Here is a 12,998-nt window from a genome sequence, read left to right on the forward strand (position 1 = left end):
GGTAGTTTGAGGGGAGGGACAGGGGGGAGGCGCATACAGAGGAAGCGGGAGGGACAGAGACCGGGGCTGGGGGAGGAACCGGAGCTTCACACGAGGAGAGGCCGGGCCGGGACACACAGCCCGAGAGCGGGGCAGCTGCACAGAGCCGGGCCGGTGTGCGGGAGGCCGCGGGCCGGGAGCAGCGGGGCCGGAGCCCGGGGAGCAGCGGGGCCGGAGCCCGGGGAGCAGCGGGGCCGGAGCCCGGGGAGCAGCGGGGCCGGAGCCCGGGAGCAGCGGGGCCGGAGCCCGGGGAGCAGCGGGGCCGGAGCCCGGGAGCAGCGGGGCCGGAGCCCGGGAGCAGCGGGGCCGGAGCCCGGGAGCAGCGGGGCCGGAGCCCGGGAGCAGCGGGGCCGGAGCCCGGGAGCAGCGGCGGAGATGCCGGGGAAGGTGCTGACTCCCTCCCCGAACTGGTACTGCAGCCGCTGCAGCGACACCAGCCCCCGGGGCATCCTCGGCTTCGGGGCCAAGAACAGCGTCTTCCTGCTGGACACCAGCCCCAGGCAGCCCCTCATCCTCGGTACACTCTGGCAAACTGCATTTATATATCACCTTTCCCATCCCAGCACCCCCCAAAGGCCCTTTACTGTCCCTCTGCAACCACCCCCTAAACACCCCCACCCTCACTCTCCACCCCCACCCTCACCATCCACCCCCACCCTCAACCTCACCATCCACCCCCACCCTCAACCTCACCATCCACCCCCACCCTCAACCTCACCATCCAGCCCCACCCTCAACCTCACCATCCACCCCCACCCTCAACCTCACCATCCACCCCCACCCTCAACCTCACCATCCACCCCCACCCTCAACCTCACCATCCACCCCCACCCTCACCATCCACCCCCACCCTCAACATCCACCCCCACCCTCAACCTCACCATCCACCCCCACCCTCAACCTCACCATCCACCCCCACCCTCAACCTCACCATCCACCCCCACCCTCAACCTCACCATCCACCCCCACCCTCAACCTGGCACCATCCACCCCCACCCTCACCATCCACCCCCACCCTCACCATCCACCCCCACCCTCAACATCCACCCCCACCCTCACCCTCAACATCCACCCTCACCCTCAACATCCACCCCCACCCTCAACATCCACCCCCACCCTCAACATCAACATCCACCCTCACCCTCAACATCCACCCTCAACATCCACCCTCACCCTCAACATCCACCCCCACCCTCAACATCCACCCCCACCCTCAACATCCACCCCCACCCTCAACATCCACCCCCACCCTCAACATCCACCCTCACCCTCAACATCCACCCTCACCCTCAACATCCACCCCCACCCTCAACATCCACCCCCACCCTCAACATCCACCCCCACCCTCAACATCCACCCCCACCCTCAACATCCACCCCCACCCTCAACATCCACCCCCACCCTCAACATCCACCCCCACCCTCAACATCCACCCCCACCCTCAACATCCACCCCCACCCTCAACATCCACCCCCACCCTCAACATCCACCCCCACCCTCAACATCCACCCCCACCCTCAACATCCACCCCCACCCTCAACATCCACCCTCACCCTCAACATCCACCCCCACCCTCAACATCCACCCTCACCCTCAACATCCACCCTCACCCTCAACATCCACCCCCACCCTCTAAATATCCTCAACATTCACCTCCACCCTTGAATCTGGCTCAAAATTCACCTCCCTTTGCCCTGACCCAATCCCCCTCCCCCTCAACCCTCCCTATCTCAGTAACCCCCTCTCCCAACCCTCCCTATCTCAGTAACCCCAACCTCCATTGCCCCAGCCCTCCATAATCTCTGCCCTCTTGAGTATTTCCATGCCTTCAGCTGCCTCTGACCTACGCCTGGAATCGCCTCCTTACCCCTCTGTGCCTCGCTTACCCCCTTTTTAAGATTCCTCTTAAAACCTCCCTCTTTAACCTATCCTAATATCACCTTATGTGACGCGGATCAAATTTTGTTTTATAATGCCCCCCCATGAGGTAGTTTGGGGTGTTAAGTGCTATATAGATACAAATTGTTGAGGTCAGAAAGTAGTGAACTTTATTCTAAAGCCAGAGATATTGAAGGGGGAATAGTGGGGGAGTAGTGAGTGGCACAGTGGTTAGCACTGCTGCCTCACAGTGCCAGGGACCTGGGTTTAATACCGGCCTCGGGTCACTGTCTGTGTGGAGTTTGCACATTCTCCCCGTGTCTGCATGGGTTTCCTCCGGGTGCTCCAGTTTCCTCCCAAGTCCGAAAGATGTACAGATTAGGTGGATTGGCCATGTTAAATTGTCAGGGGGATTAGCAGGATAAATATGTGGGGTTACGGGGATAGGGCCTGGGTGGGATTGTTGTTGGTGCAGGCTCGATGGGCCAAATTGCCTCCTGCACTGTAGGGATTCTATGATTCTAATATCAGAGATTCCTTAGACTGGGAGGGTTGTTGGGGGAAATTCCAGACTGGGAATAATAGTGGAGACAGAACCCCTAATGATCTTCAAATGGAATTGGATCAGTAATGAATGGGGAATGGGACTGGGGAATAACTGTCAGAGAGCTAGCCATAGGTAAGATGGGTTAAATGGCCTCCTCCGTGCTAGGGAAAATTTTGATTCCACTGACATGTATTTATCAGGATGATGTTTGCTTTTTTAAACTCTGTTATCTTTCAGCCCCTCCTGATTTATAGCTGAACAGGAGAGGGGGAGGGGAAAGATTATCAGAGAGTTTTAGACTATGGGCTAAATTGGCGTGTAGTGATATTGTGGAGTTTAACTGTCATGTGTTGTTCTTTTATCTTTCCAGGAGAGTTGGTGGGTCATACCGAAAGGGTCACTGGGTTCACCTTTAATCACCACCCCGGACTAACAGATACCTGCGCCAGTACATCTGATGATGGCACTGTCAAAGTGTGGGACATTCAAACTAAAACTGTTCTCAAGGAGCACACAGCCCATCAGGTTAGTCGCCCTGTCACCATCCAGCTGCGGTTTTGATCATTTGCCCATTGATTTTTCTGACTGGTTCATTATTGCAGCTCTGACTGGTACCAAAGAAAGTATTTCTGTGGGACCTCCAACAACCCCCAGAATGTCCAAATTGCTTTACAGCCAATGAATCTGCTTTTAACAAATAAAGTCCAGTAACTGTTGGAATGCAGGAAATGTGGCAGCTAATTTACAGACGTTTGTTTGCTCCTGGGATGTGAGTATTTAAGTCTATTTATTTATTATTGTCACAAGTAGGCTTACGTTAACACTGCAATGAAGTTATTGTGAAAATCCCCTGGTCGCCACACTCTGGCGGCTGTTCGGGTACACTGAGGGAGAATTTAGCTTGGCCAATGCACCCTAACCAGCACGTCTTTTGGACTGTGGGAGGGAAACTGGAGCACGCGAAGGAAACCCATGCAGACACGAGGAGAACATGCAAACTCCACATAGTGACCCGAGGCCGGAATTGAACCCGGGTCACTGCCGCTGTGAGGCCGCCGTGCTAACCACTGTGCCAAGCTGGATAGACCATGATTCATTACCCATTCCTGTTTGCCCTTGAGAAGATGGTGGTGAGCCGCCACCTTGAACCGCTGCGGTCCGTGCGGTGTAGATACACCCACAGTGCTTAAACCGTATACTGAACTCTGGAGTAAGGCTTGAACCAATTACGTTCTAACTCAGAGGTGAGCTCGGAGCCACAAATATAAGCAACTATAGTTCAGTGGGTTGGGTTTCGAGAGCTGCTTTGCCGGGGTTCAAAACAGAAAGTGCTCAAAAATCCCAGCAGGTCAGGCAGCATGAATGGAGAGAGAAGAAGCAAAGTTAATGTTTCAGTTTGAATGGATCTAAAGTCTAAATGCCTTTACTTACATTTTGGCTGTCGAATGGCCATTTACGTCTTCCAGAACGGTATGAAGGGATTCCTGAGTCAAATTGCAGAGTTTGTATTGAGAAATAGAATTGCTTCTTACCTACCAACCCAGAGTCCCAGCAGTCTTTATATTCTTTTAAGCAACTCTGGCCAAATGATCAAATTAATTTGATAGCCCATTAAAGGGACACTGGGTGGCACAGTGGTTAGCACTGCTACCTCACAGCGCCAGGGACCCGGGTTCAATCCCCGGCTTGGGTCACTGTCTGTGTGGAGTCTGCACGTTCTGCCCATGTCTGCGTGGGTTTCCTCCGGGTGCTCCGGTTTCTTCCCACAGTCAGAAAGACGTGCTGGTTAGGGTGCATTGGCCGTGCTAAATTCTCCCTCAATGTACCCAAACAGGCGCAGAGTGTGGCGACTAGGGAATTTTCACAGTAACTTCATTGCAGTGTTAATGTAAGCCTACTTGTGACACTAATACATAAACTTAAACTGTTGGTGAGTGTTTTTGAAGCAGGGCGATAGATTTTTGGGCACTAAAATAATTTGGAAAGTGTGCCGAAAGATGGAGTTGAGGTAGATCAGCCTTGATCTTATCAGAATGGTGGAGCAGGCTGGGAGGTGTTCGCACGGCCTCCAGCTGCTCTTTCCAATGTCCCTGTGTATAATTAACCCAGATGTTTAATTTGTTGCAGAGTCCCATCACCGCTGTCCATTGGTCTCCCCTGAAGAAGGAGTTGGTGGTGTCCGGGGATGAGAAGGGGATTGTGATCTGTTGGTGGTACAACAAAAATGACATCCACCACTTCTTCCCAGAACCCAGAAACATTTTCTGCCTGTCCTGCTCTCCTCACAATGAAGACCATGTGGCAGTGGGGTAAGAGAGGAAACCGTGTGCGCCCGATCTTTCCAAACAGCTCGACATAAATTGTCGCCAGTCAGTGAGATCCATTTAACCTAGTGTGTTTTTATTCATTCACGTGGCCACGTTGCCCATCACTAATTGCCCTCTTAAAGTGGTGGTGAGCAAACCTGAATACCGGTTGGCACAGTGGTTAGCACTGCTGCCTCACAGCATCAGGGACCCGGGTTCGATCCCGGCCTCAGGTCACTGTTTGTCTGGAGTTTGCATATTCTCCCCGCGTCTGCGTGGGTTTCCTCCGGGTGCTCCGGTTTCCTCCCATAGTCCAAAGATGTGCGGGCTAGGTGGATTGGCCATGCTAAATGTACGGGGTTATGGGGATAGGGCAGAGGGGATGGCCTGGGTGGCTCTTGTGGAGAGTCGATGCAGATGCAATGGGCCGGATGGCCTATTTCTGCACTGTATGGATTCTACCGAATGCAACTGAGTGGGCTCTGCCATCGCAGAGGGTGGTTAAGAGTCAGTCACATTGCTGTGGCTCTGGAGTCACATGTAGGGCCGGACCAGGTAAGGACGGCAGATTTCCTTCTCTGGAGGGCATTAGTGAACCAGATGGGTTTTATTGCAATCCAGTAATTCAATGGTGAATCAATTCTTAAAACCAAAAGAGAAAATGCTGGAAAATCTCAGCAGGTCTGGCAGCATCTGTTAGGAGAGAAAAGAGCTGACGTTTCGAGTCCAGATGACCCTTTGTCAAAGCTCCAAGCTTTTCTAAAGCTTCTTTAGCAGCCACGGGACATCCCAAAGTGTTTTAAGATCAATTATGTACTTTTTTATGAAGTGTAGTCACTGTTGTGGTACAATAAACGTGGCAGTAAATCTGCACACAGCAAATGCCCACATTGGATAACAGAACTGGGAATCAGGCCGAGTATAGATTTTGAGGAGAGTAGAAGAAGAAACTGGGCAGCTATCAGGAAACCCAAAGCCTTCTGTAGGCATATAAATAATAAGTTTTTAAAAATTCTATCATGGATGTGGGCATCGCTGGCTGGGCCAGCATTTATTGCCCATCCCTAATTGCCCTTTAACTGACTGCCCTCAGAAACGGCTGAGTAAGACAGTTAAAAATCAACCACATTGCTGTGGGCCTGGAGTCACCTGTAGGTCAGACCGGGTAAGGACGGCAGATTTCCTTCCCTAATGGACATTAATCGACAATGGCGTCAGTCACTATTTAATTCTAGATTTTTACTGAATTCAAACTTCACTTTCCTTCCTCCTCTTCCCTGCAGGTACAAAGACGGGATGATTGTCATCATCGATATAAACCGAAAGGGGGAGGTGATTCGCAGGTTGCGGGGTCACGATGGCGAGATTCACTTTCTCTCCTGGTGTCCACAGCTCTGTGAGAAAGGCCTGTTGGGCCACTGCGACCCCACCTCAGGTAGGACAACCAGACACCATCACCTCCAGCACTGCAGTAACAAGTTAACCCCACGGCGTTCAACAGGGGCTGGACTTGGCACTGCCTAAACAGAATTAACAGCTTTACCGGGTACTGTTCATTAATGGGCCATTTGGACTGACCAGTGAATGCTAGCGTCTGCACGCCTTCATTTAACCTCATCACCATATCCTTCTATTCCTTTATCATATGTTTGTCCAACTCCCCCCTTTGAAATGTGTCTGAACAATTTACCTCAACTGCTCCCTGCAGCATCACGTCCCACATTCTCGCCATTCGCTGAGTAAAGATGTTTCTCCTGAATTCCTATCAGATTTCTGAATGACCATTTTATATTGATGGCATCTAGTTCCCTTACAAGTGGACGAATATTCTCTACGTCTGCCCTGTCAAAAGCTTCAATGATTTTACAGGCCTCTATCAGATCAGCCTTTCATCTCCTCCTTTCTTGTGAAAATTATCAATCTTTCTTGATGGATATAACTTCTCATTTCTGGTATCATCCTCATAAATCTTCATTAAACCTTCCAGTCACTATATCCTTTTTGCAATATGGAGACCGGAACTGTCCATAGTGTCGAAGTGTGACCAAACCAAAGTATAGATAACTATTTTTTTCTATGTAGAATTATCCGCAGTGCTGTATTTGGAATTTTAATTGCACTTTTTCAACCTGTATATTTTTATAGAACAGCAGGTGGTGTTCTGCTGAGATTGGATCAAAGGCTTATTGTTGTAAAAAATGTCAAGAAAGTTTTGCTCTGTATCTAACCCCATGTTGTACCTGTCCTGGGAGTGTTTGATGGGGACAGTGGAGAGGGAGCTTTACTCTGTATCTAACCCTGTGCTGTACCTGCCCTGGCAGTGTTTGATGGGGACGGTGAAGAGGGTGCTTTACTCTGTATCTAACCCTGTGCTGTACCTGTCCTTGGAGTGTTTGATGGGGACAGTGTAGAGGGAGCTTTACTCTGTATCTAACCCCGTGCTGTACCTGTCCTGGGAGTGTTTGATGGGGACAGTGTAGAGGGAGCTTTACTCTGTATCTAACCCTGTGCTGTACCTGTCCTGGGAGCGTTTGATGGGGACAGTGAAGAGGGTGCTTTACTCTGTATCTAACCCTGTGCTGTACCTGTCCTGGGAGTGTTTGATGGGGGACAGTGTAGAGGGAGCTTTACTCTGTATCTAACCCCGTGCTGTACCTGTCTTGGGAGTGTTTGATGGGGGACAGTGTAGAGGGAGCTTTACTCTGTATCTAACCCCGTGCTGTACCTGTCCTGGGAATGTTCAGTTTCAGGTCGGATGCTATTTTATTTCTCGTCACTGATGCACCATAGATTCACCAGTGTAAATTTGAATTGATGTTATTTTGTTTATCGCCTAGAAATGGAGGGGCTGAATGGTGAGCTTGTGAAAGAGGGCACTGCCAAGGACTGTTTCCTGGCATCCGGGAGCAGGGACCAGACAATCCGCATCTGGAACTCCACAAACGGCAAAGGTGATTTTCAATTAAGTTGTTCTCCTGTTTCTTTGAATGTTATTTCTTTCTCCAAAAGAATGGAACTGAGCAAACGAGTCTAAAGTCTCCATTCCTGAAAGGAATTAGTGCTGGGAAAGAAAGTCACAAATCCAGAATTGCTGAAAGCACAAAGATTATGTCAAATGAAGCATAAAATTCCAGTGAGGCGTTGATAGATTAAATGAATGGATTTCAGTTCGGGAGAATGTGAGGGCGTCAGGTGCCTGAAAGGGATAGAATTGGGGTCTTTCTAAAGCTCAACAAGTGGAGGTGCAAAGAAATTTGGATGTCCGGGTGCACCAATCATTAAAATGGCATTGGGAGGCAGTGGATGCCACGGTGTTGGCACTGGGCTAGTAATCCAGAGAGCCAGGGTAATGCTCTGGGGACCCACCACGGCAGATGGTGAAATTTAAATTCAGTAAAAAATCTGGAATCTACTGATGACCATGAAACCATTGTCGATTGTCATAAAAACCCATCTGGTTTACTAATGTCCTTTAGGGAAGGAAATCTGCCGTCCTTACCCGGTCTGGCCTACATGTGACTCCAGAGCCACAGCGATGTGGTTGACTCTCATCTGCCCTCTGAACAAGAGCAACTAGGGATGGGCAATAAATCCTGGCCCAGCCAGCGACGCCCATGTTCCACGAATGAATAAAAACGAAAATCACTGAGCGAGGTGCAGGGCTGGAACATGAGGTAGAAGTTACCGTTCAGCGATACAAGCCCTGGTTAGACCACACCTGGCATACTGTGGGTATCACATCATAGAAAGGATGTGTTGGCCTTGGAGGGATTGCGGTGTAGATTTGCTAGAATGATACCTGGACTGCAAGGGTTAAATTACAATGAGAGATTAATCAAGCTGGGGGTGTCTCCCCTGGAACCTAGATGGATAAATGGTGATTTGATCAAAGAGGGACAGAGTTTCTTTCTGTCCTATTTCTGCTGGGTGGAGAGTCTATGACTCAGGGGAAGAGTGTCTAAAAATGAGAGTGTAATGTCTGAACTATATGAGGGGTTGTGAGTTTTAAGCAAAATGAAGAGATAAGATTTGCACATGCAGATTCAAAGTAACACGCAACAAGTTTATTCAAAGAGATGTTCTCCATTCCGAGCACACATACTGAAAGGAAAACAGCAGCCTGTGCAACACCCTAATGACATCATTATCAAATCATTGAAGTAATCATGTAATCAAATATGTAACATAGAACCAGACCTTTCAGGAGTGAAATTAGGAAACATTTCTACACACAAAGGGTGCAAGGAATTTGGAACACGCTCCCTCGAATTGATGCTTGATCAGTTATTAATGTTAAATCTGCAATCGAGGGAAATGTGGCAAAGGTCAGACATAATCTCATTGAATAGTGGCACAGGCTTGAGGGGTCGAATGGCCTCTTGCTGTTTGAGTGTTTCTATAGTCAGCTCTGGAACATCAGCATCAAAACCCACTGGGTTATTACCACATTGCGGTTTGTGGGAAATTGCTGTGTGCTAATTGGCTGACACATTTCCCATATTAGGGAAATGGTCACATTGGCTTTGGGATCCCTGAGGTCACCGAAGGTGCTATAGAAATGCAGCTTCATCCCTCACTTGAAAGCACGATTAAAATGCGGGTATCTGAGGCAAGATCCTCAATGTGCAACATTGCCATTGGATCACTCGATTCTTTTGGTAATGATGTCAGAGGAAGCTTCACACTCGCTCCAATGGGCATTGTGCAAAGCAGCAACAACAACAGGTGCATTTATATAGCGCCTTTAATGTAAAACTTCCCCATGACACTTCACAGCGAGTGACCGAGCAGCATCTTGAAATGCTTTTCTTTCCTTCCAGGCGTGCTGACTCTGAAGCTGCCATCAATGAAGCGCAGAGGAGTGGCTGATCTGGGAATGAAGGAACGGATTTGGCTCACCGTGCTTTGGCCTCGAACACGTGTCACTCAACTGATCTCCAGCAGCTTTGGGTAAAGAGACTCCCCTCGGTTTCCCGATCTGTTACACAGGCTGATCACGGAACAGGTTTCAGCATAGAAAAGCATGGGACGATATACAGTGCCAATCTACTGGAATAACAGTGGGATTACAAGGATTTACATTTTGGGAAGGGGGTTTTCCCATCGAGTTTGGCGGGTGATTTAATCAAACTATCCCCCCCACTCCTTCCCCCCCCCCCCCCCCCCCCCCCCCCCCCCCGTGCTGTCTGACCTCCATTAGCTCCTGCACAAGCAACATCTTGATGTTAAATTCAGATTCTTAATTTCAAATTTGTGGCAGCACAGTGGTTAGCACTGCTGCCCCACAGCGCCAGGGACCCAGGTTCGATTCCCGGCTTGGGTCACTGTCTGTGCGGAGTCTGCACGTTCTCCCCGTGTCCGCATGGGTTTCATCCAGGTGCTCCGGTTTCCTCCCGCAGCCCAAAGATGTGCGGGTTAGGTGGATTGGCCATGCTAAATTGCACTAAATTAGTGGCGAGGTACTAGCTAGGATAAATGGATGGGGATAGGGCCTGGGTGGGATTGTGGTCGGTGCAGACTCGATGGGCCGAATGGCCTCCTCCTGCGCTGTAGAATTTTATGATTCTATAAATCCCTCCTTATCTCTAATTTGCACCAGCCCCAGAACCCTCCGAAGATTTCTAATTCTGGCCTTTTGTGCGTTCCCAATAAGAATTGCTGCATCGCTGGTGGCCGAGTCTTCAGTTGCCTGGGTTCCAAGCTCTGCAATTCCCTCCCGACACCCTTCCACCTCGCTTCCCCCCTTCAACACCTTTTGAATGTCCTATAAAGGTTCTGTGAAAATCTAAATTGAGGTTTACAAAATGAGTTTAAAAGAATTGATGGAGGAAAAGGAAAGAAGTCTGTTTGGGGAGGGGTCCCGAACAAGGGGGCATAACCTTCATAGAATCCCTGCAGTTCAGAAGGAGGCCATTCGGCCCATCGAGCCTGCACCAACAACAATCCCACCCAGGCAAAATTCCTGTAACCCCACATATTTACCCTGCTAAACCCCCTGACAGTAAGGGACAATTTAGCATGGCCATCCCACCTAACCTGCACGTCTTTGGACTGTGGGAGGAAACTGGAGCACCCGGAGGAAACCCACGCAGACACGGGGAGAACGTGCAAACTCCACACAGACAGTGACCCGAGGCAGGAATTGAACCCTGGTCCCTGGCGCTGAGAGGCAGTGGTGCTAATCAAATTAGAGACAGGATATTTAAGGGTTAAATCGTAGAGGCAGACAGTGGCAATGTGGTATTGTCAGTGGAGCACTAATTCAGAGGCCTAGGCTATTGCACTGGGGACATGCGTTCAAATCCCACCATGGTAAAGTCAATTAATAAATCTGGAATTGAAAGCCAGTCTTAGTAATGGAGACTGTGAAACTATCATTGATTGTTGTAAAAATTTATCTGGTTCACTAATGTCCTTCAGGGAAGGAAATCTGCCGTCCTTACCCGGTCTGGCCTACATGTGACTCCAGACCGACAGGAATGTGGTTGACTTTCAACTGCCCTCTGAAATGGCTGAACGAGACACTCCGATGGGCAACAAATGTTGGCCTTGCCATTGTCACTCGCATCCCATTAAAAGACAGGTTTTTTTAAGTTTGAAGTTCATTTATTAGTGTCACGAGAAGGCTTACATTAACACCACAATGAAGTTACTGTGAAAATCCCCGAGTCGCCGCACTCTGGCGCCTGTTCGGGTACACTGAGGGAGAATTTAGCACAGCCAATGCACCCTAACCAGCACGTCTTTCAGACTGTGGGAGGAAACCGGAGCTCCCGGAGGAAACCCACGCAGACACGGGGAGAATGTGCAAACTCCACACAGACAGTGACCCGAGCCGGGAATTGAACCCTGGTCCCTGGCGCTGAATAGATAAAATCAAAACCCCAAGGGGGAGCGGAATTATGGGTGGACTTAACGAACTTGACTCTTTTGCTAATGATATTGTCGGAAGCTTCCCGCTTGGTTCAGTGAGCTGTCTGCAGAACGCAGTCTCACTAATTAGTTATACTTCAAACTCCCAAAATCTCCTGAGCGTGTCATTTCCAGTGATGTTAATGGAGGAATATTGCTATGCAGCGAGTTGGTAGGATCTGGAATGTGCTGCCTGTAGAAGCTGATTCATACAAACATATAATTGAGGCCATTCAGCCCATCTTGTCTGCTCCAGCATTCAATAAGATCACGAAATTTACTGAAAACCATATCAAAGTAAAGCTTGCCAGACCGGGTAAGGATGGCAGATTTCCTTCGCCAAAGGACAGTGGTGTGTTTTTATGCCAAATGCGGTCACATCGGAATTTTAATTTCAGATTTTTATTCAATCCCAATTTCGCCATCTGCTGTGGTGGGATTTGAACCTGGGCCCCCAGAGCATTACACCAGGTGTCTGGATTACTAGGCCAGTGACTCTGCCACCAGCCACCGCCTCCCCTGAGAGAAAGGAATCTAAGGATATATTGAAGGATGAGAGGAGGCCAGCATGGGCCCAATGGGCAGAATGGCCTGATTCTGTGCTCTATAGAGTGTGATCCTGATTGCCTTTCTTTGCAGAGGGGAGCTGCTGCTCTGGGATCTGACTAAATCTGGGAAGCAGAAATGGACTCTGCTGGGGTCGACATCGGAAGGACAGAACCACAACAGGATTGTCTTCAACCTGAGTTCAGTGTCCCCCCCGGATAGCAGTGAGCTCGTGCTCTCGACTTCGATGGACCGAGATGTGAGTGCTTCAAATCATTTCCAAAGCTGCTGCACTGGTCTCTCTGAGAATACAGTCATATCCAGCTGTGTCTTACTGTAAACAAACATTCCAGCCACTTTACACATCTCGTTTTAATCGATTTTACATTTAGCCCCCTGCTCCTTACTCTGACCCTCCTTCACTGCCAGCTGCTTATATCAGGTAGGGGGCACCAACTGTTTAAGTTTTTAAAAGTTAAAGTTTATTAGTGTCACAAGTAGGCTTACATTAACACCACAATGAAGTTACTGTGTTACGCAATGAAGATTCCGTTGCCACCACACTCTACCACGTTCGGGTCCAATGGGGGAGAATTTAGCATGGTCAATGCATCTAACCAGCACGTCTTTCGGACTGTGGGAGGAAACCGGAGCACTCGGGGGAAACCCACGCAGACGCGGGGAGAACGTGCAGACTCCACACACACAGTGACCCAGGCTGGAAATCCAACTCAGTTCCTGGTGCTGTGCTAACCACTGTGCCACCGGCT

General features: G+C 49.7%; 1 protein-coding gene across 3 annotated transcripts in view; it reads left to right on the forward strand.

Moving 5' to 3' along the window:
• The first annotated feature begins 6 nt into the window (after positions 1–6).
• gemin5 (gem (nuclear organelle) associated protein 5) overlaps positions 7–12,998 on the forward strand; it is a 58,308-nt gene continuing 45,316 nt past the window's right edge. The window contains exons 1-8 of one of the 3 annotated variants that reach the window (XM_078206356.1): positions 7–164; positions 382–556; positions 2,835–2,989; positions 4,592–4,773; positions 6,054–6,205; positions 7,608–7,721; positions 9,591–9,720; positions 12,322–12,487. In XM_078206356.1, the coding sequence (XP_078062482.1) occupies positions 415–556; positions 2,835–2,989; positions 4,592–4,773; positions 6,054–6,205; positions 7,608–7,721; positions 9,591–9,720; positions 12,322–12,487 (1,041 nt within the window). In that variant the 5' untranslated portion in view covers positions 7–164; positions 382–414. Of the gene's footprint in view, positions 557–2,834; positions 2,990–4,591; positions 4,774–6,053; positions 6,206–7,607; positions 7,722–9,590; positions 9,721–12,321; positions 12,488–12,998 lie in introns of all 3 variants that reach the window. The other 2 variants (XM_078206355.1, XM_078206357.1) reach the window with 2 other exon arrangements.

This window comes from Mustelus asterias, unplaced genomic scaffold (assembly GCF_964213995.1).
Source record: "Mustelus asterias unplaced genomic scaffold, sMusAst1.hap1.1 HAP1_SCAFFOLD_1452, whole genome shotgun sequence".
Lineage (NCBI taxonomy): Eukaryota > Metazoa > Chordata > Chondrichthyes > Carcharhiniformes > Triakidae > Mustelus > Mustelus asterias.